This window comes from Fusarium flagelliforme (genome assembly GCF_020744385.1).
Source record: "Fusarium flagelliforme strain FIESC 12 MPI-CAGE-AA-0113 chromosome Unknown B0J16scaffold_7, whole genome shotgun sequence".
Lineage (NCBI taxonomy): Eukaryota > Fungi > Ascomycota > Sordariomycetes > Hypocreales > Nectriaceae > Fusarium > Fusarium flagelliforme.
Genome location: NW_025763509.1, coordinates 846,742 through 872,335, shown reverse-complemented (window position 1 = coordinate 872,335; position 25,594 = coordinate 846,742). Strand labels below are relative to the sequence as shown.

At 49.8% G+C, this 25,594-nt stretch overlaps 10 protein-coding genes across 10 annotated transcripts; 1 reads left to right on the top strand and 9 right to left on the bottom strand.

Moving 5' to 3' along the window:
* B0J16DRAFT_182091 (uncharacterized protein) lies at window positions 1-2,001 on the bottom strand. The gene is made up of 3 exons (XM_046122629.1): window positions 1,296-2,001; window positions 1,174-1,248; window positions 1-1,123 (listed from the first exon to the last, which is right to left on the bottom strand). The coding sequence occupies exons 1-3, from the start codon at window positions 1,707-1,709 to the stop codon at window positions 410-412; spliced, it is 1,203 nt and encodes a 400-aa protein (XP_045978781.1). The 5' UTR covers window positions 1,710-2,001; the 3' UTR covers window positions 1-409.
* A 1,156-nt stretch (window positions 2,002-3,157) lies between these two features.
* On the top strand, window positions 3,158-3,968 carry B0J16DRAFT_182079 (uncharacterized protein). The gene has a single exon (XM_046122628.1). The coding sequence runs from the start codon at window positions 3,270-3,272 to the stop codon at window positions 3,780-3,782; it is 513 nt and encodes a 170-aa protein (XP_045978780.1). The 5' UTR covers window positions 3,158-3,269; the 3' UTR covers window positions 3,783-3,968.
* Window positions 3,969-8,213, bottom strand: B0J16DRAFT_404115 (P-loop containing nucleoside triphosphate hydrolase protein; the record flags this gene model as incomplete). The annotated part of the gene is made up of 4 exons (XM_046132768.1): window positions 3,969-4,182; window positions 4,241-6,460; window positions 6,517-7,293; window positions 7,344-8,213. The coding sequence occupies 4 exons, from the start codon at window positions 8,211-8,213 to the stop codon at window positions 4,156-4,158; spliced, it is 3,894 nt and encodes a 1,297-aa protein (XP_045978779.1). The 3' UTR covers window positions 3,969-4,155.
* Window positions 8,214-8,529: 316 nt separating this feature from the next.
* Window positions 8,530-10,840, bottom strand: B0J16DRAFT_348620 (uncharacterized protein). Its single transcript, XM_046128768.1, has one exon. The coding sequence runs from the start codon at window positions 10,652-10,654 to the stop codon at window positions 8,792-8,794; it is 1,863 nt and encodes a 620-aa protein (XP_045978778.1). The 5' UTR covers window positions 10,655-10,840; the 3' UTR covers window positions 8,530-8,791.
* Window positions 10,841-10,921: 81 nt separating this feature from the next.
* B0J16DRAFT_375296 (Alpha/Beta hydrolase protein) lies at window positions 10,922-12,342 on the bottom strand (the record flags this gene model as incomplete). The annotated part of the gene is made up of 2 exons (XM_046130682.1): window positions 10,922-12,115; window positions 12,169-12,342. 2 exons carry the CDS (start codon window positions 12,340-12,342, stop codon window positions 11,399-11,401), a joined length of 891 nt encoding a protein of 296 aa, XP_045978777.1. The 3' UTR covers window positions 10,922-11,398.
* Window positions 12,343-13,144: 802 nt separating this feature from the next.
* Window positions 13,145-15,769, bottom strand: B0J16DRAFT_274486 (alkaline-phosphatase-like protein; the record flags this gene model as incomplete). Its single annotated transcript, XM_046123669.1, has 1 exon — window positions 13,145-15,769. One exon carries the CDS (start codon window positions 15,767-15,769, stop codon window positions 13,145-13,147), a length of 2,625 nt encoding a protein of 874 aa, XP_045978776.1.
* Window positions 15,770-17,354: 1,585 nt separating this feature from the next.
* On the bottom strand, window positions 17,355-18,028 carry B0J16DRAFT_348616 (uncharacterized protein). Its single transcript, XM_046128767.1, has one exon. The coding sequence runs from the start codon at window positions 17,930-17,932 to the stop codon at window positions 17,564-17,566; it is 369 nt and encodes a 122-aa protein (XP_045978775.1). The 5' UTR covers window positions 17,933-18,028; the 3' UTR covers window positions 17,355-17,563.
* A 190-nt stretch (window positions 18,029-18,218) lies between these two features.
* Window positions 18,219-20,718, bottom strand: B0J16DRAFT_348614 (glycoside hydrolase superfamily). The gene is made up of 7 exons (XM_046128766.1): window positions 19,970-20,718; window positions 19,737-19,918; window positions 19,276-19,685; window positions 19,042-19,224; window positions 18,853-18,990; window positions 18,674-18,804; window positions 18,219-18,622 (listed from the first exon to the last, which is right to left on the bottom strand). Exons 1-7 carry the CDS (start codon window positions 20,467-20,469, stop codon window positions 18,289-18,291), a joined length of 1,878 nt encoding a protein of 625 aa, XP_045978774.1. The 5' UTR covers window positions 20,470-20,718; the 3' UTR covers window positions 18,219-18,288.
* A 310-nt stretch (window positions 20,719-21,028) lies between these two features.
* On the bottom strand, window positions 21,029-22,001 carry B0J16DRAFT_404105 (uncharacterized protein; the record flags this gene model as incomplete). Its single annotated transcript, XM_046132767.1, has 2 exons — window positions 21,029-21,517; window positions 21,574-22,001. 2 exons carry the CDS (start codon window positions 21,999-22,001, stop codon window positions 21,181-21,183), a joined length of 765 nt encoding a protein of 254 aa, XP_045978773.1. The 3' UTR covers window positions 21,029-21,180.
* Window positions 22,002-22,309: 308 nt separating this feature from the next.
* Window positions 22,310-25,363, bottom strand: B0J16DRAFT_348612 (uncharacterized protein). Its single transcript, XM_046128765.1, has one exon. It carries the CDS (start codon window positions 25,222-25,224, stop codon window positions 22,438-22,440), a length of 2,787 nt encoding a protein of 928 aa, XP_045978772.1. The 5' UTR covers window positions 25,225-25,363; the 3' UTR covers window positions 22,310-22,437.
* Window positions 25,364-25,594: the final 231 nt, after the last annotated feature.

Genomic DNA, 25,594 nt, shown 5'->3' with positions numbered 1-25,594 from the left:
ACTGAGTAGAGAAATGGTGTCTCTTGATTAGAAATGGTACGTTTTGAGGAGGCAATTGCTGACTGTACGTAAAGTGCAAATGGTAGGGACGGTGATACAAACGCGGGGTTAGCGCTACCTAGCCAATCTCATTCACAAAATTCCGAAAGCGAAAGCGAGATGAGGCTCAAACATCGCATTGCCAGTAAATTTCGATGACACTACACGTTCTACCAAGTCCATCATGTCCACAATTTTAGATGCATTGTCTGTCGCTCTGCCTTTATGGGTTACACAGCTTAGAACACTGACACCAAGCAAGGGCTCTTCATAGAACACTCAACAAATAAAACCTTGCAATCACACGGTTTCTAATCAAATCACCGGATAGCATACGTGTTGATATCCTCTTCACGAGATGAGCCGTTATCTAACTATACAAGAACCCATATCTCCCATAGTTGGTAACCTCCTCACCCCACTGACGCATTCTTCCCAGCTCAAAACCATGCGAGTCGGCGATACCAGAGTCCAGAACCTGTTTAACCGGGGTAAGGTCTCCTGCCGTAACTTGCAAGCAAAACCAAGCTATTTGTAAGGGATATATCAGCAGTAGTGCAAGACTCGCAGCGTCTCCTGCCCGGAGTGCCTGGTTCGAGAAGCGACAGATCTCTGATGCTAGACCTGTTATTCGAGATGCGGCGTCTTCGCTACCTGACTCATTATTTTCCTGCCCAGTGATGATATTGATATTTAAACAATCGCATGGTTGGACGAGGCAGAGAAGTATCGCGTAACAAACTGCGAGGGAGACACAGTCCATCGGATCATCCGGAAGATGCTTTTGGCTGCTCTCTATAATAGCTGGATCGATGGTGAGTGTCCATGATCCGTCTTTGCACCAGGCTTGTAAACCGTTCACGAGTGACTGCACTCTTAGTCGGAATGCGCCCGATCTTTCAACATCTATACATGAGGACTGTCGAAGCTGATCATACTCATCGATGATGCCAGGAAGCTGTGAGAATAGATCCAGAAGAAGATCGAATCTATCAGGCGTCTCTCCCGGTGGTATAGTATGGGTACTAGCCCATTGTGGTTGTTCGAGGAAGCAACGTTTCCGTTGATGCCCAGCCGAAAGGAGCTACACAATTTAGCTGAGGCCTGAGGATAACTGATTACCGGATTACTCACAATGTAGTATCTTGCGACACGCCATATCTGTTTCTCTTCTTGGCTTTTCAGAGGCTTTGGGCCTCGAGACTGTAACTGAAATACTGGTCAGTAAAGCTCAGTGTACAAATCATGATACCTACTATTCTCCCTAGGCCGTCGTAATGAAGAAGCCAGGCGTTGGGTTGCGAGAACACCACGTTCTCATATACACAGAGACACATGACGCCCATTATTGTACCAAGATTCGTACTTGCACTGTTGATCTCGGACCGTAGCTGTGTCAGCGCGTAAGAGTACAGCCGCAAACCCAGGTTGCAAGCTTGTTTATCCCGATGTATCCTTCCAAAATACGTGGCCGATAAAGCTTGTATGCATGACTGGTGTAGTGGCGATTTATATTCTGTTAGCAGCGCCGGAAGAACACTGCTTGCGAGTGCTGGGTCATATCGAAATGATGTCGGTGATAGCTTTGATAAGGTGTATGGAAGGAAGAGGGTTTCTTTTGGCGGCATGAGAGTGCGAATTTGTGGTTTAAGTGTTTCCTGTTTAACCATCTGTGTGCAATTTGTAGACACTATGCGAGTGCATTGTGCTGGCTTTGGTCGTGAGACGACAACCTCTGCGGCAAAGCGCGTCCCTTCGTCAACAAACTTGAGTTGACTGTGATATCCCGAACAAGTAAGCCCGGCATTTGTGCAGCGTTGACAATGAGGTTGTTGTTCATCTGTTGCCAAGAGTCAGCATCAGCTGCCAAATCTCTCCTCGGTTATCAATGAGTTCCGACGCACCGCACTTAACCTTGCGTTCTACGCAGGTCCCGCACCGTTTGATCCGTCTACCGTGCCGAGCCATGTGGATACGAGATATCGCAAAGCATATGTAAGAGAAAAAGAAAAAGAGGAACTTGTTGGATCAGATACCGGTAGAAAGGCAAAGGGTCTGGGCTGCAGAGAAGCGCTTCAATTAGTTGCACGGGGACAGATTGGTGAAATAGCCCGTAAGCGGGAAAAGGATGGGAATCCAAGAACAAAGCTGACACACGATCAGTACGGATCTAGTTAGAGTGGTTTTTGGGCAGTGGACAGGGCTTGGCTTTTGCCTCCAACACGAGTTGAGGGAGGGGTTCTAGAACAACGTGCATGTTTATCTGTCCATATCGGCGCGACATACTGCCAAATTCTGAAGCAGGAAAGGAGGCGGAACGAACGGCTATCTGGAAGAGAATTGGAGTCCGTTCTTCATCTGAATACTCTGTTTCGACTCTTCTTCATCGGAGCGGTTCCAGTCCAATCAGAACCCCTCAGATGTCTGAGTCAGCAACTTCATCAGCCAATAGAGTAAGAGTCGCCACCTCAAAAGTTACTTGTCGAGCCCTACAAACAGACAGGGTCTGAGCCGACCGAATGAGATCGGAGACGCACTGTCGATCATGAATGGTAGATCCAAAATTCGAGAGCTGATACCATTTTATCTGAATCTTAGCTCCTTTCCAGAACCTTTGTGACCAAAGAATGGCAGAAACCGTTACCATGGCCCCATGTCATCCCACATCCCGAGACCCGATTGTCGAATTCTTACTTGCTCGGCCGTACACTACCGAGACAGTCTCTAGCTTAAAACTTAAAATCAGGCCAGGCTTGCATTCTGAATTGCCACTGGAAGGTTAGTGTCGCCGAACTATTCCAAAGCTTACCTGGCGGCAGTCCTCGGGAGTTCCCTTAACCAAAGCCTCGGTGGGCTGATGTAGAGGGACTCTTGAGACGTCGACACTTTGACAGATTGACAGTGACATTCTTTGCAAGGGTAGAGAGGCTTAAATCGTTAGATTTTAGATATATTCAGACCTCGTTACAGCTAACGGCGCGGGGTCATAATGGTGGTGAAATCTGACAGGCGTCAGGCTTTCAAGCCATGAATACGGTAGGCGCATTCTAGAACTGAACTTGCATTAGCTGTTCAGCTGAACCTGGTTGTTTTTAATTTATTTAGAGGGCGATTCCCCGTCAAGTTTCGGAGGCAAAGCATCGACACTTATATTGAAGTATTCGGCCAAATCTCCACAAACACGACGAAATTTCCGAACCCTGCTCAAGTCTAGCCGCAGATCGTCCACCATGCATTCAACGGCTGCGCATTTATTGCTTATACTCGGCATGGCTATATCCTTGCTACGGGGAACCCTGGCCCAGACTACCGTGTTCATCATGGACGACGGGGGTAGTTTCAATTGTCCCGGAGTCCTCCGTAATAACAACGGCGATGAAGGCAAAGCGTATTGTTGCGTCGGCGGTGAGCTTGACCTCAGTACCTGCGAAGGCTGGCCCATTTGCACAGGCAGTTCCTGGAGCGCTAAGTCTGTGAGCTGTGCCGCCACAGTCCCTGTTACCGCTACAGATTACGGTGCACAGATCAGGAGCGCGAGATCCAAGTACCTCCATGATGATGAGCCTACGATTACCGGTAACTCTGTCTCTTCGGCAACTTCGGATGGAAGTCAGGCTTCTGCAGTTTCAGCGACCAGTACGGCAGTTGGATCCACGGCATCAGATAGTGGTTCCAATATCATCGCGCCGGGTTTGGCAGGTGGGCTAGCGGGTGGTTTGCTGGCTTTTTGGATTGGTTTGTGAAGACGATTAACGACAGATCGACAAGGTAGACTTCCGACACGGCGAGCATAGCAGGTATTCAAGACTCAAATCTTACTTTGAAGAGTCTGCAATTGCAAACATGTAGCGACGGTCGCTCTGATAAAGTAATAGAAAAAGTCCATTGACTCGAACGTATGAGTGGAAACAAAAGATAATGTGGCGCGCCACTGTTCATTGGGCGGAACTTCTAAGGAGCGAGAAATTATAAAGTTGAGATAAAGATAATAATAGCCAAGTGGATCTCAGAAAGACATAGGAAAAGAACACAAAGTGAACTGGACTAGAGGAGATAGATGAATGGAATGAGTGCAAATGCATCATGGTAGGTCGAATAAATGTGTGAATGTTGCAATCATTGATCCAAAGCCTGGCTCTGGCACTAGAATGAAAGTTAGCACACCGTTCTTCAGAGTTATAATGTGTCAAGGTCAACTTACCATCTCCCAGTAAATGCCGTGGTTCTTAACAAGCTCAGTGTGCGTTCCCTTCTCGATCACCTTGCCCTCATCGAAAACGAAGATGACATCAGCATTCTGGATGGTCGACAGCCGATGAGCGACCGAGATGACAGTCCTTCCACTTCGAGCTTGGTCAATTGCGGCAGCAACAGTCTTTTCAGATTCTGAATCAAGAGCTGACGTCGCCTCATCCAAAAGCAGCAGCTTCGGGTCACGAATTAATGCGCGAGCGATGGCGATTCGTTGTTTCTGGCCTCCCGACATCGATACACCTTTGACGACGGTGTTATAGCCTTCAGGGAGAGAAACGATGAAGTCGTGGATGAACGCATCGCAGCAAACCTGATGTATTCTTTCATCGGAAATGGAATCAGGATTGGAAATTCCAAAGAGGATGTTGTCTCGGATGGAGCCTTCGAACATGGCGGGCTCTTGGGACACGAGCGAGAGGTTCTCGCGATACTTGAAAACATTGGTATCCTTGATGTCTTGACCATTGCACATGATCACTCCGCCGCCGCGCTGAATATCGTAGAACCGCTCGAGAAGTGATATGATAGTAGTCTTGCCGCATCCGGATGCTCCGACGAAGGCAGCATATTGACCCTTCTCAATCGTGAGGTTCAAATGGTCAAAGACGGGGACGTCTCTGGTAGGATACTTGAACGAGACGTCTCTTAACTCGACCTTGACCCCTCCGTCAGAGTCGACGATAACGTCGTCCTTCTTACCGATTTCTAAATGGTCCGGATCAACAGACCTTTGCACATCCAGGATTCGGTTCGCAGAAGCGGTCACTTGCACAGCGCTAGGCGCCATGGCAAGTCCCATACTACCAGCCTCGGAGCCCTGAATGACAGCCATGAAACAAACGAAGAATGCTTCCATTGAATACTCACCACTGGCCAAGAGGGTACCGCCATACCAGAAAAGTAGCGCTTGGACGCCGAGACCAACACTGTCTGCGAAACCGAAGACGGCCGAAGTCCATTGAGCTTTGCGATTCGCAGCCTTGACGTGGCCATTCAAAAGCTCGCGATACCGGCCATTGATGGAATCCTCCATTGTAAGCGAAGAGACCGTTCGAATTGCCTCGATAGCTTCAGTCGCAAATTGTGAGCTCTCCATAAACACAGCCGAGTTCATCTTGTCGAAGTGGACTTCGTGTTTGAACTTCCAGCAGCCTGCCGCCAACATGACCGGCAAGGCAACAGACATACAAATCAATCCGAGCTTCCATCCAAAGACAAGAGATATGGTCGCACAACCGATGACGTTGAACATGGCTGAGATCATGAGTGCAAGGTTGACACCGAGGAGCTCCTCCAATGACTTCGCGTCTCCAGAAACACGAGAACTCAGTGTACCATGAGAATTCTCCTCCTGATCAAAGAAGACCATCTTCTGATACAGCATGTCGCCCAGGTACTGCGACTTGTAAACAGCGCTAATGTAATATTGAGTGCGAAGCCCGATCCAACCTTCGCAAAAATACGAAAGCGCAACGCCGCCGGCAAGAGCAAGCCACATCAAGCCCCAAAACTCGCTCTCACTCTTGAGCTCGTCGCCTTGGAAAAGGAACACGCCGATAGCCTTTGCAAAAAGCCAGGCTTGGATAGGCGTTCCAGCTGCGACCGCCATGGAAGACATAATAATGCCCAAATAGCTTGGCCATTTGGCCCGCTGTTCGTAGAGTAGTCGACCGAAACTTCGGAAGAGACCCCGAGGCTTCTCGGAATGCTCGGTTTCTTCCAGGCCAGACACGGAGGTGGCCACCTTGGTCATTTCGTGGTCAGAGATCTGCGCAGTATCCTCGGCATCAGGCATGACGGTGCTACTCTCTGCCTGGTCAGCAACCTGAAGGGTCTGAGCTTTGACCAAAGCTGAGTATACTCCAGACTTGGCGATGAGGTCTGCGTGCGCGCCCTGCTCGACGGCCCTTCCATTCTGAAGAACAATAATGTTATCTGCCTTCTTGATCGTGGACAGGCGATGAGCAATGGTGATGGTTGTACGACCCTGGGTTACTCTATCGAGAGCAGCCTGGACGATCTTCTCGCTCTTAGCATCGATGGCGCTCGTGGCTTCGTCGAGAATGATGATGCGAGGCTTCTTGATGATACTCCTAGCGATGGCTAGGCGTTGTTTCTGACCACCAGAGAGCTTTGCACCGCCATCACCGACGCGAGTGTCGTACGCCTAATTATATTCGTCAGTAATAGTCCGATAAGCGTCAGTCAATACCGTGAACTTACCTCGGGGAGTCGATCGATGAACTCATCCGCGTATGCTTCCTTGCATGCCTCAGTCACAAGGGCACGTTTCGTTACCTCAGGTTCATCTTGCCATTCTGATCCAATGAGACCATGAGCGACGTTGTTGAAGATGGTGTCATTGAACAAGAAGGGTTCCTGCTGGACAAGACCAATCTGGGATCGCCACCACTTGAGATCGAGATCTTCGATGTTGTGACCAGCGATAGTGACTGCACCAGATAACACAGGGGCGTCGGCAACTTGTGCCTTCTCATCGGGCTGAGCTTCTGCAGTCTCATCAGTCTTCTGCTGCGGTGCTGCCTGAACGACCCGGGGAAGAACGTGATGTTCCCTCAATGAGTACCAGCGCTCGAGTAGTCCGACAATAGTGCTCTTGCCAGACCCTGACGGGCCAACGAGGGCTGTGTTCTGACCGGAGCGGATACAGAAGCTCAGTGCATCTAATACCCTGACACCAGGACGACTCGGGTACTCGAAGGTAACGCTGTCGAAGAAAATGTCGCATGAGGTAATGTCTGGTTTGAGGGAGCTAGAGGAAGGTAATGGGGCATCGATGACAGTAAAGAATTCACAAGCAGCAACCATCGCCCTGCTGACAGCCATCAAAGGCGTTGCGATGCGCTCCAAGGAGGTGAGGATGAGCATCACTGACATGAGAACAATGATGATGACTCCGGGGTTGTCGATTGCACCGTCAATGTACCTCTTGGTACCATACCAGAATGAAAGTCCGAAAGTACCGAAGACGCCGAAGAACTACAACTGTCAGTATGCCTTTGATGGGAAAGGGCTTTTGTTCAACTTACAACAAGACTCAGATGGAAGCCAGTGACGGGCGCTGTCCTCTGGCCTTCTTTCATAGCCTTGCCGACCCATTCCCGGTAGCGGGATATGACACGAGACTGAGCGCCACAAGCTGTTACAAGACGGATGCCCTGCAATGCCTCACTCGCAATAGCTGTGCCTTGAGCGTCAGCGGCACCAATCGCTGCCTGCCTCTTGACGAGGATAGGCATCGTGATTGACAAGACAGTTCCCATGTACAGGATCAAGGATGCTGTCACCAGAGTGATATCCCAGCTCCACACGAAGGCGACGATGATCGCGGCCCAGATAGTACCGTTGAACTCCAAGAAGGTGCCCAAGCGTTCCGAGATACCAACCTGAAGCGTGTTCGAGGTAGATGTGATTGCGGTTGCGGGTGCGCCAGCTGGCATCGAGTCGATGACATGGATGGACTGAGAGAAGAGGGATTGAAGATAATGGAGGCGGATTGCAGATGAGAGGCGAATGCCAATCATCCGGAAGCAATACTTGTTGATAGTGTTGAGAGCCCAACGGCCGAGGAAAAGCGCCATGATATATAGAGCTTGTCGATCCAGGATCTCTCGGAAGCCATCAGTGGAGATCTCGGTGCCGGGTTGGAAGTATTCTGTGAACTGGTCGACGAGTTGGCCGAAGATGATGTTCATCAAAGGCATGGTTATTCCAGCGCCGATCGAAGCGACGGAAGCCACGGCGTAGATCACGAAGTCCCATTTTGTAGCGTAGCTGAAGACTCGAAGGTAGTCGGAGACCTGGGGAGTTCTTTGAGGTTGTTCATTGGTCTCGGTCGTAGAAGGAGGCTTCTCGTTGTCCTTTTTGTCGTCATCTCGAGGTTTCGGATCGGCAGCCATGACAGAGACGAGGAGAGTCGAGCTTTATCTGTCTTCAGAGACATGTTAGTTGGACATCCAGAGGCGTTCTCACGTGGAAGATTGAAGAGAGGGACGTTACTGTGGTGGAAGTTGATCTTGGCGCTGGGGTAGCTCAGCAGCGGGTAGCTCCACTGGGAGACCAGAGGCGTAAGAGAGGAAGGAGCAAGTTGTGTGCAAAAACATTAACAAAAAACGGGGAAAGAGTCCAAAAGGACGGTTTTCATGACTTGGCATATGATGAGTACGAGAAAAGCCCATAAACCAAGGCTTCCGGGTCTTTTTGTAATACATTTTGGCTTGTTCTTATTGTTGCTCATATTGTGTTGCGCACGGTTCGTAAAAACGATTACCGTTTTTGGAGGTTTACGAGTTCCACTTTTCTCGCATTCTTCAGAGTGGATACTCGTTTCATCACAATATCCAATGAATACACGCCGTTTGACACTGCCAGAAGCCACTGAAAATGGGGCGATGTCATTTCTCATCTCATCTTGGCTCCCCAGCCGCACATCTTGCCCATTAGGGAGTGTTACGAAAAAGGTCCTTTGTCGCGTCCCTTACTCCAATAATTCAGGCCAAAGTGCAATCATATCCCCCATGAGAGGCTTCCCGTCAGCAGAAAGGGGTCGTCTATGCCACTGTACCCCATCGAGATCGCCCTGCTGAGGTACCTCAGCGGTCTCCTCGACTAGCCCCCATTTTCCACTCACTGGGTCTCTATCTTGGAAGCACAACACAATGCGTTGACCGCCTTCTTCAAACATATACTCTCTGCGCAACAGCCGACGCCATTGATCTTGAGGTGTACCCTCTGATGCGTTGATGCGTTCCACGCTTCTGTTCTTCAACGCCAGAACATACATTGATCGCGCGTTCCAGATTCCATCCTGGCTGGGGTAGTCTTTCAACATCCATGTGGCTTCGTCACGAACTAGAGCGTCACGACAGAATATCGAAATGAGGAAAAGATGTAACGCTAGGTCACATTGTAGGGAGAGTCGATGTGCCGGGCTCCTCAAATCCCGCCTCGCTGTGCGTAGACTTATCTCAGCCAAAGAAAGATACTCTCGAAAGAGCGGAGTCTTTGCCTGGATTGGCGTAGCATCGTGGAAATGCGAGAGATCTTCGAAAGTACAGGTGCCCAGATAATGCAGTCGCAGATGTATAGCTCTGATGTACTCTGTCGATCCAGGATCTGACATGATGGCGCGATTGAACAGTGGCATAAATGCGGCTTCAAGCGCCTGTAGCTCCTTCGTAGAAGCATCGCAGATTTCTTGAATGCGAGGATCAGCCATAATCTGCTCCCAAAGCGAAGACATGACGTTTGGGTCGGTGGATTCTAGAGCACCAGATTTATGCACTGCTTCCATCAGAAGAGGGCCCACGGCCAATTTGGCGTTTCGACCCGTCATCCAGTATCGTTCGAATTCATCGAGATTGTCCAGCACGGGAGGGAGTTTGTCGGTGGCAGAATATGATCGAGGTAGATTGCCTATCAGTCTCATGAAAGAGTCGACTGTCTGTCGTTTCGCTCGTAGGCCTTTTGCAAAATTAGGCACTGCTGGACTCCGACCAATACTTCCCTTTAAGATTGATCTCGTCTGAGGAAGCAAGTGGATGAATATGTCTCCCACCACGGCAATTAGAGGTTTTGGGTTGGGAGCCAAAGATGTTATCAGCTGTGATTCTGGGTCTGTGACGAAGGCAAGTAGCATCGCTAATCCATGATTGATGTGGTCTAGAGCAGCTTTCCTGTTACCTCTCAGTGTCTCAAAACACAAGAATAAAATCGACAGAAAGACTGCGTCCTGAATCGAAGGCTGCTGGCTTTGTAGCTTGAGAGCATGGCAGTAGTGCGCAATGGCATTCTGATAGTCTGGGTCGTCTCGCGCAGCTTCGCACTCATCAATCTGCGATATACCAGGCGACTGATTACCGGACTTGCTAAGCCAACTGCTTAACGCCCCAATGGCAATAGCAGCATGCCGTACAACGTCGTTGGTTCTTGCAACCTGTGGTAGCGTAACAGCCCACAAATCATTGTTAAAACCAGCAGCTATCCATGGACTCTGCACAACTCCCACAAACTCATTGAAATATGCCACGCTTATGGCATCTCTAAAGTCCAGCGACTCATGAGTCAGATATAGTTGCGCTTTCAAAGGAGCAGTCTGAGCAATTTGAGTCGAATTCCAGACAATTTGTCCGGGCGATGTGCTTCGTTTCTTTGTTTGGATCATATAGCCTTCACATTGCCTCCGGTTCCTGACACAATTACCGCAGTGAGGCTTTCCTTCGTCACATTTGACATGACGCTTCTTGCAAGTGATGCAGCCGGTTCGAACTTTACTTGTGCTCGTACGTGGAATCTTTTGCTTGGGGGTATTTGTAGGTAGAATAACAAGCTTTGTTCCCATTGTGTTGTCGGGGAGGGACTTCAAGAAGACTGGGTGAACCAAACATCCAGGGTATCGAGGGAAAAAAAAGGCTGGAGGCGTGAGCTTGAGATACGGCAATTAAATAGCTTGAGGAATGGTCAAGGTGACTAAATTATTCCGTCCCTGATTTACTGCTGACATTACAGAGGACCAAGTCATGGGTGGTTAATTGCATATTCGCGGGGTTGACTAAGGTCATCAAGCGCTCCGGATATTCTTCCGCCCCTACAAATACACCTTGTGTCACTCACTCCATCGATGCCAAGACCTCGAGATACCATCTTGAACCGTCATGAGATAAGATAATTGGACGGCTCTGAGATATCGCATTCTTGCTATCCTAATAAAATGTTTATTCGAATAGTGTTCCCAATTATACGACCCCTCAGGACAATTTCTCTGTCATGCACGAGCCAAAAAGATGGAATACGCCTCATGAGACCCTTGACTAATAAGATAGTAACATACAGGTGGCTCAAAGAAAACTCAAGACTTAGTTAAGGGTGTCATGAAGATTAGGATAGTCTTTCCTGGACTTTAGCTGGTGTTGATTTATGTGATGTACGAAGTGAGGAGTGACCCCAAACGATTTGGACTTTACTAACAAAACTATATACAAAGAGATGAATATTTACTTAACTTTCCAAATTCCCTGTTTCCCTCTCGAATATCCCACTTGCGCTGTTTCTTTTAGTACTCTACTCACAGCAAGTCCTAGTTCCACTAGAGACCGAACCACTTGAAATCATCATCTTCATGAGCAGGCACAACATGCCCAACACCAGCGGCAGATACAGCGACAAACTTAGTTCCGTCTCCATAGATCTTGGTAGTATAACCACCTTGGGGAGTGTTCGCCTGGTCACGAGTGAAGGAAACACCATGAAGCGTCGACCACTCCTTGATCTGCTCAAGGAAGTTCTGATAGACGACCAAGTTGTCAGCAGTACCGTGCCAAGTCTTGAACTTGGGGTAAGCACCGCTGTAGCCAGGGTACATAGCCTTGACTTGGTCGGCCCATTGTTGTCCAGACTTGACGACCTTTCCATCAGAACAAACACGGTCAGAGCTAATGGGACTGGATCCTGGAGATCCGGCCATGCATCCGGCAGCAACACCAGAGTAGCATGTGGCAGCGGCGAAACGGTCGGGGTACGTCGCGATGAGAACGTTGGTCATCATGCAACCGGAGCTGGTTCCAGTAACAAAGACCTTGTTGCGGTTGGCGTTATATCGCTGGATGACATAGTCAACCATGCTGACCAGGACCTGGCTGTCTCCCTGGCCGTCGTGCTTGAGGGTCTTGGCACTGGCGACATCCCAGCAGTTGAAATCCTTGGGGGACGAGGGGAAGATGAGAATGGCGCCTCGAGAGTCGGCGAGGGACCTGTACTTGGTCTGCTGGAAATAGCCCGGTCCGCTACCACCACAGGGGTGCAGCTGAATAGCGGGTTAGTCTAAGCCCTGTGATAGAGTTTTTGTGGATTACTCACGGCGAGAATGACAGCCGGGTTAGAAGGGAGGTTGTTGGGGATGTAGGCCTGCATCTGCAGCTGCGTGTTGTACGTCGGTCCAAAGTTGGTGATAGTCTGGAGCTGAGCAGCAACCAGGCCAGCGCCCAGGGTGAGCTGTGTCAACAGCTTTCGCGGCGAGAGGAAGTCAAGCATGATGAGTATCCTGATTCTAGCTATCCTGTGGTGGTTGTCCCTCCGCTTCCTCGAGCGAGGTCGATCGTTGTTTTATACTCCATCCTAGCCATTACCATGATGTCGATCAGGATGAGTTTCAAGTGCCGACCCTTAATACCGCCAGATACGGAGGCAGAATGTCCGCTACAAGACCCCGCATGTGTCTAAACCGGAAACATCAGTAGATGTTCTGATTCTTCTTGATTAAATACTAGGGCTGATAGCGTTGCATGCATGTATAAACAAGCAAAACTGCCATGTCTATATGATGTAAATTAATTACAGGAGGCATCATTCATGCTCCCCGCAGTGTAGATGCGGTCTGCCGACAGGCGGAAGCTCATGCTCCGAAACTACCAGGAACAGCTACTGGTACTTGGCAAGGCAAGGCAGGATGCCGAGCTGGCTAAACACCCTGGTCTGCTATCGGATTCTTCCGTTCATTACCAAGGTTTTCCATATTGAAACAGATCTTCAAGCTGAGGCTCAATGACAGAATGCGAATTTATTATCCGCAACACGACGTTCTGAGAGATGGGAACGACGTTGCCTCGCTATTGAAGTAGCAGCGGGGAAGCCTCAGCGACTATGTGTATAGTTGCTGATGATCGCTGTAGGTTAAGACAATTCGCGTTTTAAAGATAAGCAACATTAAGATGATCATCATATAAATTATGCAAATACTTCTATCAATGCCATTTATCTAATACCCAATTCCCCAGCGCCTGAAAAAAAACAAGATATATCCAGCCAACAACTCCAAACAATGATAGATAGGTCATTAATTAGGGGGCGTCAAAGGAAGCTTCTCCTTAAGCTTGAACTCAGCGTATGGTCCATACCGCCATCGCTTGCTGTTCTCCTCTGCCCACCATCGAGCTATTGAAGCTCCTTCTTGAACCCAATTCTCCACTGCGTCAATCTCCTCCTTCGACATTTCGGTACGTCTGTCGAGCTCGTGTCCGATACTATCAATAAACGACCCAAACTCGAAGCCCTGGATTGCATATTCATCCATGGGGTCGTGGGTCAGATTCGTGTAGCGCCATTCGACGTTGTCAACGAGAGGGATGACGAGGTGACGTTCGGGATAGCGAGCGTCGCGAGCAGTTACCACGGCGCGACCGGGATTGACGACTGTGAACTGCCAATTACCCTGGCCTGTCGTCTCATTCTGATTGATCTGTGGGCGAATGAGGGACTGTCCCTCATAATTGCGGACCAGGTCAGCGGCAACTTGTTGGCTGCCGTTGTTCAAAGAGCCAGTCTCGAGAAGAATGTCAAGGATCGTGGGCAGGATCTGCGACGAGTGTACCGCATCGTGGACGTCGAAAGCCGGCAGCAACGGGTGCGATACCACTAAAGGAACGTGGTCGACACCGACGTTGGGGTTATAGTATGGGGACACGATGCCATTCTCAGGCATCGATAACCCATGGTCGCCAACGAATACTATGAGGGTCTCGTTGGCAACGCCTTGCTCATCCAACAGATCCAAGACCTTGCGCAGCCACTTATCGTCGTACCCTTCGGTATTGACGTAGTGGGACAGCATGTCATGGCCTTTCGCGACCGGGACGTATTCCTCCTTCTCGGGCAACTTGAAGGCGTGATGGCTGGTGCTGGTGATGTGCGAGAGGAAAACCCGTTCGTTCTTCTCCTTGGCCGACACAAAAGCATCCCGGATGTAATCCTCGAGAGGATCCTCCTCAAAAGCGAAGGCGTTGATGTTGGGCAGTGTGACGGCACCATGGGTCGCATTATCCGATCGCAGGTATTCTCGATTGATGACATGTTCCTTAGGGAATCCGATACCGTCAGTCATCATTTCGTACTGCTTGTCATACTGCATGGTAGAGGCCTGGAAGAAGTATGACTGCCACGTGGACCCGTTGTACGCATGCGAGTCGTCGCCTTCCGAGGCGCCAGCCTGGTTCATGGCATTGAAGATATGCGGCAAACAAGGCTGGTATATGTGGTGTTTGTAGTCGAGATTGAAGTCTGCCAGCAGTGGTGAAATGCCACAAAGGGTACCTTCCAAGCTCTTGAGGGTATACGTCGCTGTCGTATGGGCTTTGGTGAAACGAGCTCCGCCACGCTTCACCTGATCTGCCTTGAGGTGACCGAAACCGTCGTCGTAGTCGCCGGTGATGAAGTTCGCTGTCGGGGTCAAAGTCGCGAGTCGGCGCATCGCATCTGGAGGAGGGCCTTTCTCGCCAAAGCTTTCGACCAGCCGGTTCCATATCACACTCTCTTTCTTGAGAGGGAATACATCATTCCGTGTACTTTCGAGGAAAAACAAGAGGACGTGTTTAACGGGGATGTCTTGTAGCTTGTCCTTAAGTTCGGCAAGGAGATCTTGGTCAAGGTTCGAGATCTTCATGGGATCGGCGTCTGCATTGTAATGATCTTTGCCGTTATACCAGTCCTCGAAGCCAGCCAGCTTTTGTTCTTTTGGAAGCCAGTCCAGCGTTGGCGGCATGCCGAGAGCTGATTTCTTGTCCCATGAATGTTGAATACCAACAAATCGCATTTGGGGCAGGTTTTGTAAGACGGGCGACGAGGCGGAAAGATCGACGAAGGGCATTAAGGCGGGCGTCCATGAAAGGAAGATAAGCGATCGGTCTATCGGTCGTTCGAAGGATGCGTAAATGAGCAGGAGAACAACGCAGGTGAATAGCGTGTAGACAATCATGTCGGCAACGGCTTTGCATGCAAATCGCGGGACCGCCCGTCGTATTTGAGCATCGTGGTCAATCGTGTCGTCGTATTCGCCGCTGCGACGCTTGACTTGGTCTTCGATATCGATCTGTGGAACTTGCAAGTAACTGCTCTTGCGTAGGACGTATCGACTGAACAGGTGCCATGTCATAGCGAAAGGCCAATTGACGACGTCGGCGAAGTAACCGTAAATGCCATAGCAAATGTTCTGGAAAAGCCACGCGGCAACCAAGTTCAGACAAAGGACCATGACAAACGACAGGCTTCCCGAGAGTATAAGGGCTCGCGACGAGGGATCGGTAGGTAGGGAAACGTTTCGGAGGTGGATTTCGGAGCCCGCGGCGAGGTAGAAGGAGACGAAGATGATGCTGAAGCCGGCATTGTAGAACATGAAGAGGCCATTGAAGAGGGTGACGACGACGCGTAGGATGAAGGGGCCAGCGAGCCAGTGGTCAAGTAGGAGTCGGATAAAGGTAAGGACAGCGATGTCCTGGGCGACGAAGGAATAAGCCCATTCTCGTAGGAATGTAGGATGAACCGCTGTGTGATGGTCGTGGATGTGAATGATCTTGGCGCTCCACACGGCCAGTGCTGTGAAGGCAAAGAAGAATCGACGGTTGGCGAAGCGGAAGACGAAGGCGGAAAGGCAGCGCCCAACCGCCTTGGCGGGCGTAGATATATTCATGATTAAAGGATGCAATAGGAGAAGAGGGGATGACTTCGAAAAGAACCGAGACGAAACGAAACGGACGCCTGGAGCAGCAGCCGCGACGGCAGCCCAGAGCCGATCGCGGATTCCTTCGGGCGCAAGGCCTCTCGAAAATTACCCAGATGACGGTCGCAAACCAGTGCGAACCATGACACTCTGGAAAGGGGTTTTTCCGCCGTCAGGTTGAACAAGCTTTGGCATAAGCACTAGTGCCAAGAGATTTGAAGAAGGAAAGAAAAGGGAAGGGGTTCTACCGTGATTCCATGAATGACAGGGCTAACGTAAGATATATAATTAATTGTCCGCGATTGTAACTTTGCGTGGCAGAAAAGAGGCGCTGTGCCTTGTTTTGCGTTATTTCCATTGCTCGCGCGACAGCAGCCATGGAGATCTTTTGGCTATTACTGGAGCATGGGGACAATTGGATTCATTGCCAGCGGGGTACAGAAGATTGGAGGAAGCCTTCAAAGGGGCAACAGAAAGCTTGAGAGTGAAGCTTATGGGTGGTCAGAAATAATTAGCTTAAGAGTCTGCTCAGACTGGTGATAACTGGTCGAGTTATTTCGCCGCTCCAGACACCCTCAGCGCCTCGTTTCCAGGCCCCATTTTATTCAGGGTCTAGATCCGCTCTGACGGGCTCTAGAAATTGATGATTGGGGGATGGCAGGTCATCAATTCCAGGGGCTCAACGACGCCAAAGAGGGGCGCAGGCACCAACAAAGTCTAGATTGTGCCCGGCCGCCGGGCAATGTTCCAGTTGTCTTCTGACGGTTCAGCCTTATTTCCTCGCCAAGAATAGAAAAGAACAGTTGGAATCTTGGCTTCGTTTAGCTCAGCCTGTTGACAGCTTTGTTCGGTGTTTGGCATTGACACTTTGTGTGTAGGATTGAGGTAAATGACGATCAACTCCACTACAACATCTCGAAACATACCGACTTTGTTACGTGTGTCTTTTCCTTTAAACCGTCAATGACTCGGTGACAACTACAATAGGGTACTGCCGAACCAACGTACTGCATCATTTTATGCATCATTTGACTTGTATGAAATGCCATGTGCCGCACTGCCAGTGTGGAAATGGTGTCAGAATGCCAACACTGCCCCCGATCTTCAAAATTTGGCTCGGTGGCTTATTGCTCCGCCCCTAATTCGAGGTGCCAATCAGTTGGTGGGTCTTTGTTGGCAGTTGCTAAGGGCTACTTGAAAGCTCGGACAAATTACCCGGATGATGAGGTAGTTTTTAACGCCAACTATCTCAATTAACAAAAATGCCTGCCACATCACCAAAGATTGTAATTTCACTGCCTAATGAGGACAATGAGGAACAATCACCTTCGGAGTTACTTCTAAATGAGTTTTACAATAATGTCGGGTTTGAGCCTCAGAGCAGAAGTGAAATGGCGAGTTGGCGTTGAACTTTTCCAGCTTGCCGTGCTTTCCCTAACTTCTTGTCGGCACCAAGCACCTGGAAATGGAACGATTGTCAACCTAATCTTCCAACGCCGCTACCACGCGATTTTATTTTTACCAGCCTCGTGTATAAAAGAAATTCTATTTTACGTCCACGAGTACATGAAAAAAAATAATCCGTTGTCTAGGAGAATACTCCCGACGCTTAAGCTCCCGAATTGTATGTTGGTGTGTAGGGTAGGCCTCCCCGCAAGACGCGTTGCGACACCAATTGAGGGGCTCAGCAATGGGAACCATAACCATCAGCACAATTATTCACAAGATGCTTGCGCTTGACGTTTGACATGTTATATTATCGCATTACCAGTCTCCAACAAATGACTTGTAGGTTGGTATCTTGACCTCCCGATCGGGATCGACTCCGCTTTTCTGTTGTTGCATATGCGCCCATTTCTCTTTCATCAATTCCCTTCTACGTTCATCCTCGGTCTTCTTCTCGGGCTCTTCATGGCCCTTTTCCAAGTCGCCTTCATTTTTGGCCTGTGCCTCTGGTTGACTAGGTGCTTGACTGCCCTTTTCATTCACAATCTCCCAATCATCGTCTTTGTCTGCTTTTACTTTAGCCATGGGGCGCGTTGGAGGGCAAAAGGCGTACTGGTGGGATCTTTGGAGATCTTTTCGTTCTCGGCGTTCGATGACATCTTGGATAACTGATTGCCTGGTGCGCATTCTTTTATGAGTTGCCGTTGGGATCGTGCAGAGGGACAGTAAGATGGTGACAGATAGAGGAGAGTGAATCTAGAGGCAAAACGCGTAGGCAGTGAGTGGCGAGTTTGAGTGATACCCTGCTGATTGATCTCGTGACTTGGAGACGCCTTCACAATTGGACCAAGACTTTACGATTGATTGAACTGTGCTTCGCCTTGGAAGTTCTATCATCGTGTATGGTTTAATTGTTTACATGTCGAGCTGCGACGGCCCGAGGTGATGTCGCTTTGACAATAGGTACTTGAAGCTCGACTGAGTCTGTCAGAATGAAATATGAAACCTATTGATAAAACCTATTCATACTAAACGATTTCGAATTACAGATCTAACAAAGACCCAGAATTCCCTTTGCCGCCATCCTCCCACTCCTTCCCACCCCTCGAAGCAGCGGCCTTGTACACGCTCGCAATCTCACTCTGCCACTTCTCGACATCCGGCCTCACAAAGCGACGGTCGTACGTGATCAAGCCGTTCACCTCACCCTCAACATCACTGGTCTGAGTATAGACAGCGCCACTGCATGCAAAACGTTGAGTTTGCTCGCGAATGTCGCGGAATAAGACGCCGGATCGGTAGTTGTATGAGTCAAGGTCTTCATTGATCTCATATGTTTCTGGGATGCTGTCTATGGCTTGTTTGACGTTCCAAAGGCTGATATGAATGTTAGAACCTGGTAAGTGTGCAAGAATCACGGGAACTTACTGTTCGATGGAGATGTTGTGGCCGATGCCGCCGTACTCGCCAGCGATGCCGATGCGCTCAGGGTCATATGGTGTCTTGGGTTGAGAGTAGAAAGGCGTACCACACTGAGGAGCAGCATAGTTGTGATTGTCCTGGGCCTGAATCAGTACCGACTAGTCGATATTCAAGAGTTTACTCACATGGAAGTCACCATATCCATGGTCATCCCATCCGCTGACGGAGTTGATGAGTCGAGAGTCATCGAGTTTCCGGAGAAGCTTTGTCAAGTCTTCCTCTGGCGAACCATCTCGCTGGCCCCATCCTTCATTGTAGATGACCTATGAACATGAGTATACCGGCCTAGTCTTACAAAGGACTTCATGTCTTACCCAAGTCGTGATCGACGGATAGCTCTTGTGCTGATTGACAAGGATCTCGAATTGTCGCTTGAACTCGGCTTGCTGCGCGTCATTTGGTTTCCGGTTGCCAGCTGGGAGACTAGGCATGTCTTGAATAACGAGAAGGCCGAGCTCATCACAGGCTTGATAGAAGAGATGAGGCTCATATTTGATCTATGAAGGTCAGTACTGGTAGAGTTCCAAGACAAGGATGGAAGCACTCACATGTTTCCTCACCATGTTAAACCCAAACTTCTTCAAAAGCTTTAGATCAGACACCATCGCCTCTCGGTTCGGCGGCGTGTACAAGCCATCTGGCCAGTATCCCTGATCAAGCGTACCGAACTGGAAAACAAACTCGCCATTGAGTAACGGTCGTGTGACGTTCTCAACTTTACCCTTTGAGATGGTGCGGAAACCGGTGTAGCTGTGCACTTTGTCCCCGCTATCGAGTGTTACAGTGAGGTTGTAGAGCGTTGGGGAATCGGGCCACCACAGCTTGGGCGATTTTGCGGTGAAGCTAAATTCTTTATCTGTTGTTCCGTTGTGCGAGGCGAGGCTTGAGCCGTCTGAACCGGCGATGGTTACTTGGACGGGCTTGGCAGATTTCTCTGATGTGTGAACTGTGACGGCAACTGAGACAGTTAGTACCACGGTATGATGCCGAGAAGAATATGGAGACTCACCTTTGCCATCTGAACCGGCTGCTATGTCGAGCTCGGTGATGTAGTTCTCTTTGGGAACAGCCTCAATCCAGACTTGCTGCCAGATACCAGAACACGAGCGATAGAAGATGTGACTTGGGCGTAGAGTCTGCTTGCCGATGGGGATAATCTCATCATCTGTTGGATCACTGACAAAGACCAGTCTGCTTTCCCGTTAATGGACTTCAGCTAAGTAGAATGGGGACATCACTCACAGTTTATTTGACTCGCCAAACTTGATATCGTCAGTCACGTCAATAGTAAACCTGTCATATCCACCAATATGGTTCGTCTTTTCTTTGCCGTTCACAAAAATAGTCGAGTTGTAGTCCACAGCCTCGAAATGAAGCAGAACCGTTTGATCCTCCCAATCGTCTGGCACTTCGAACGATCGCTGATACCAGAATTCGCGTTCGTCGAGGATTTGCAGTCCGGACAAAGCGCTTTCGATACAGGCTGGAACAAGCACCTCGCGATCCAGAGGTCCTTCTTCGGGAGGGCTACTCAAATCCCCATCGCCTCTCCATGTCCAGATTCCATTGAGGCTCTTCCATGCGTCACGCTTGAGTAATGGTCGCGGATGTTCCGGCCATGGATTAGTGCCAACTTTGTAAGTCCAGTCTGTATCCAGTGGAGGCTTCTGGACTTCGTACTTTGTCTGTGCAGCGACAAGGGAACAAAGCCCCGCGAAGGAAGCAATCTTGAACCAAAACATGATTGCAGACGAAAGCTACACAGATCATCGCATCCATGAGCGACTGCATTCCCTTTTGTATTCCCCTGGGCATCTCCTTCCCCGCATACCAGTGATTCAAGTTTAACCTTATGACGTCTACACGGGACATGATCATGCTATTTCCAGTGCTAAGATGCCCCGCATCCCTGAAGATCATCGCGCTAAATTGCCTAAACGCATACAAAATGGTGTTCTCTTTCCTTGTAATTTGGGGAATGCAGACAAAAATCCCCCGAAGGATGAGACTTTGCTTATTGGGCTGCCAGTTAAGCTTTACCGATGTTGTATCCGAAACTCCATTCAGCATTAACATCATCTGATCGCTATTTCGCATTGATCCTTCGGGTTGATTGACCCCGAATGTAGGCCTTGTACGACGGAACAGCCTCTGGCCAACTCGCAGGGTGTCAGAAGAATTGACCGTTATAAACTTAAGAGATGAAATGGTTTAGGTAGTCATCTATGCCAATTTAGATCAGCATTTGGGCTAATTTATTTTAATAGCCTAAGCCTTAGAGGACATTTCTTCTGTTACCTACCTAGCCAGCTGAAAACTAAATATGAGCAGTGCGGGTGCGAGGATTCAGAAGCGGGACAAGCGAAATGGTATGACGGCCCCAAGTCTTGGGGATGATTCACATATATTAAGCTTATACATAGCATATGAGATCCCTATTAATGCTCACAGTCTTACAGACTGCAAATGCGCTTGAATTCAAGAGTGTCGATGTTGACTTGGATTTGGCGATACTCTCCACGGCAGGATGTGGTGAACTGCAAACTTGCCTGTACGGCGCTCAAATCAGTCAAGATGATGCTCGCTGTCTTCCAACCACCAACACTATCCTCGATCGCGCCACGACCGGTAGTACCTCCCACACTGAGCTCTATATCACATACGAAGTCAGCACCAGGACTAATGCTGACAATACGGTAATAGTATGAAAACTCGTAGGTGCCGTCAAGATCGGTCACGGTCTGCTCAACGATGCCAGCATTATAACCACTATCGTTGAAAGAGTAGGCCCTGAGACAAGATAGATTAGCATAGAACATGTGAGAGTAAGAGATGTAGTAGCATACAAAGCATTGGCGCCACTTTGGGGTGAACTTTGGGTTATGGCGCCATTATTGGTTGTCCACGGTGCAATGTCGGAATTGCTGTTGTCGAAACCAGGGTTGCTAAGTAGCTGGGTTTCAACACAAGCTGGCGCTACAGTGGTCGTCGTAGATTCAGCATGGGCTGTGGTGGTAGACTCTGCAAATGTAGTAGTCGTAGTGACACCCACTGAAGCAATTGTCGTATCAGATGCAATTGATGATGCACTCTCAGCAAGGTCAGTTTCGGTGGTGATCGCTGTCGGTTCTGCCAAGATGGTGGTGGTAGCATCGGCGAGAGTAGTAATCGCTGTCGAGTCCAAGGAGGTGGTCAAAGGTCGACAGGGCCCAGCCTCAACTCCAAAAAAGAACAGAGCTGCAGCGGCAGCTGTAAAGCTGGAAAAACGAACCATTCTGGTGAAGTGGAAAAACAAATTGCTCAAACGAGTGGACAGAACTGCAGATAGCGCAGTGCGATTTAATGAGTGTAAAGAGCGAGATATTGTAAAGAGAAATCAAAACTAGAAACAGGTAGCAGATGCCCCCCCTTTTAAATTCAGCTATCTCCTTGTCTGTTGATGGCGCTAGACATGGTTTAGACAGGAGGCTATCGTCAATAGTTTAGCAGGCTAGACTAGAGTTGTCACAATGCCGAATTGAGATTAAAGAATTTGTTCATGCCCACATTGTACTAGCATTTGAGTTTCGAATTGAATGGCATAAAAACAGCTCATTTATTGTCATGATAAGTATCTGTTTGCTAACTAACAAGTTTCAATTCCCAAAGACCAAATCGCAAAGACCAGCTTATGCCCAAACTCCAGACGTGCGTTCCAATAAGATACTGACTTAGTCAAAGCTGGTCTCTTGGAATGTGCTGCGAAGAGGCATCTCGTTGTCATAACCACCAGCCTCCTTCTTCATATGCCTATCAAAGCTCTGCGTCGACATCTGCACCTTCTCAAACCAAGTTCTATCCAGGACAGGCGCAGCAGGAGGGCTCTGGCCGCGCGACTTGGCAAGCTCAGCCTGTGTCGCGTAGTTGTGAATAGCCAAACTGGACGCAATCTGGAATGCACTTCGGATCTGTCGGCCGTTCCAGCAGCCCGTGGATCGAGCGAGTTCCTCGAAGTGCTTGGAAGCAAAGTCGATGATCTCGTTCTCCTTGATCACCAGCGCGGGCTCGCCTGTCATGCGGCTGCGCTCGGCTTCGATCTGCTTGAGCTTGCCGATGTTGAGGCGGAAGATGTCGCGGGTTTGGGTCTTGTCGAGAGGTGGGTAGTAGAGGGAGAGGTGGATACGGGACTTGAAGGCTTCGTCGATGGTGCCGACTCGGTTGGTGGTTAGGAAGAGAAGACCGTTGTAGTACTCGAGGACTCGGAGGAAGACGGAGACCAGAGCATTACGCTTCATGTCCTGCTTGGATCGCTGGGTGAGGAACACATCGGCTTCGTCAAGAAGGAGAACACAATCCCAAAGATGAGCCAAACGGAAGACGTTCTTGAGGGCATGTTCGACTTCATGGGGTGTGAGGCCGAGATCACCGCAGGTAATGACAAACAAAGGCTTGCGGTTTTCCATGGCGACAGCCTCTGCCGTAGCAGTCTTACCAACACCAGGAACACCATGCAGGAGGACGACGAGGCCACGGCCCTTTCCTTGGATCAGATCCTGGCTGGGTCCTTCAGTTGCAACATCAGCGTACTTGCGCTCAAGAACCTTCCTCTGGAAGTGACTCATGACCAAACCACGGACAACATCCTTGTAATCACGCTGGATGCGGAGGTTCTCAAAGACACCGGGCTCACGTCGCACGGGCTTGAGGAGGTTGAGGTCAATGGGCAAGAAGCGGCGCTCACGAAGAGCATATGCGAACATACGCTTGGGAAGAAGGACGAGATCCTCATCGCGAAGCTCAAGAGCCTTGGGGTTGGTCTCGAACGTTCGGCTGCCCTTAACACGAACGCGGAGGAAGGCGTCGACAGCGAGGTTATCCCTTCGCTGACGACCCTCAACACCATCGGCATTCTGGATGATCTCATTCTGGGAGTAAGCCAGGTTGTGTCGAGAGCCGTTGAACCAGTGCTGGATGGGCATCTCGTCATCCTTGATCTCGCATCGTGAGGACTTGTTGATCGTGAGTCTGTGGAAGCGAGGGCGCCAGTCGGGCATCTTCTGGTACGCTTCAGTCAGATCGACGATAACATCACTCTCGACGAATTCGGGGTGACGCATCTTCTCGTAGCCCTCGTTCTCGAGAATCTCATCATCTGGCTCGGTGCCATTAGTAGGCGGGTTTCTGGTGAGCGTCCATGCGCTGTACTGCTGGTGACGATCATCTAAGAAGTTGATGAACTGTCGACCCTGCGCCTTCTGAGTCTCGAGAAGCTGCTTGTGATCGTGGCGGTAGCGAATAGGGAAGACTTCAAGGGACTCGATAGATCGCTCTCCAACGAAAGACTCAATCTCGAACTTACGGCGCACAGCACCGAAGTTGTTTCCGTCATGGTCGATGTAGTAAGCAGAAATCTTGAACTTGGAGTTCTCGTCGATCTGCTGCTCATCTGCGAAGAAGTCCCAGCCAGAAGTGGGATAAGAGGTCTCGGGCTCGGGGCTGCGGGTCTTGTACACGCGCCAGATCTCGTGGTATCGTCCGCCGGTCTCGCCGGATGCGGGCATGTAGATGAGATCGCCAACGCGAAAGAGAGACCAAAGATCGTCAAACTTGACTCGGTCGACGCTTGAGTCATCAAAGCGGTTGTATAGAGGGAGGACTTCCTTGTCGATGAAGTCGACGTAGCATCGCATGTCGCGGAGAGCCTCGGGGCTATCCATGAGGTTGTCGTAGTCCTCATCCTCGTTTGAGTCGACAGACAGGAGAGACTCTGTGTCATCCTTATCGTTCTCTTCACCATTCTCGTCAGTCTTCTCGATCACCTCGGCCTCGACCTCGGGGACGTCAAGCTCAACTGCCTCGGAGCTCTCGCTGGCGAGATCCTCAAAGTCAGCCCACTTATCCTCAAGAGTGCTGAGAATCTCTCGCATCTTGGGCTGGAAGTGAACAAGGGTCTTGAAGGGGCGCATAAATGTTCGAGGAGCAGATCGCTTCTCTGTGTCGTTCATGAGAGCGGTCAACTGACCAAGGATAGGTTGAGACTGGATACGAATGCGCTGAATCTCAGCATCAGAAGCAGGGACAGCATCGCCCTTCTTCTCGCGTCTGGCCTTCTCAAAAGCATCGACCTTCTTCTCCTTGGGTCCCTCCAAGAGACCAATGCTGGAGTAGTTCAACCAGTTCATGCGCAGACGAGCCATCTCCTCACGTCGTCGGAGACCATGCTCGCGGCGGATCTGAGCCTGGGTACCGGGACCGGACATGAGAACGTCAATGGCATAGTCAGGTTGGTCGACATCCTGGAATCTGTTCTTGAAGTTCTCAAAGTTGACCTTGCGAACTTCGGGGATCTTGGGTCGCCATTTGGAGGCTGTTCGGCGCTGGTCGGAAAGGATGCGCTCGCGTCGCTCTGCTTCCCTCTTGAGAGCCATGTATTCCGCATCGCTCTCTTTATGATGGCGCATGGTGTTGTCGCGACGACCGCCACGTCTAGCTTTGGCTGCTGCGGCAGTACGAGCCATGATTGCGGGTGTGATTGTGGAATGAAAGAAGATGATAGAGTTGATGGTGATATTCACCGATACTGCATCCTACTTATACTGCATTTCTCGCATCGTATTGTACCTATGGCACGTATAAACCCCTGCGCTATCATCGTGAAAATGGAGAGGAAGGTACCCTCAGGCTTCATTGCCGGGCTGAGTCACTGCCGTCGGGTGCATTGTAGCCCGTAGTGAGGATCCTGGTAGGCAGCAGTGGCGGAGCACCCAGTAGGAGGCCGCGCTACTGTGGATTGCCAAGCGCCAACTCAATCTCACCTCAGCGCTCAACACGAATAAACCAATTGATCACGAAAGATCTATCAGATTGTTTCAAATGTCAAAGCTTATT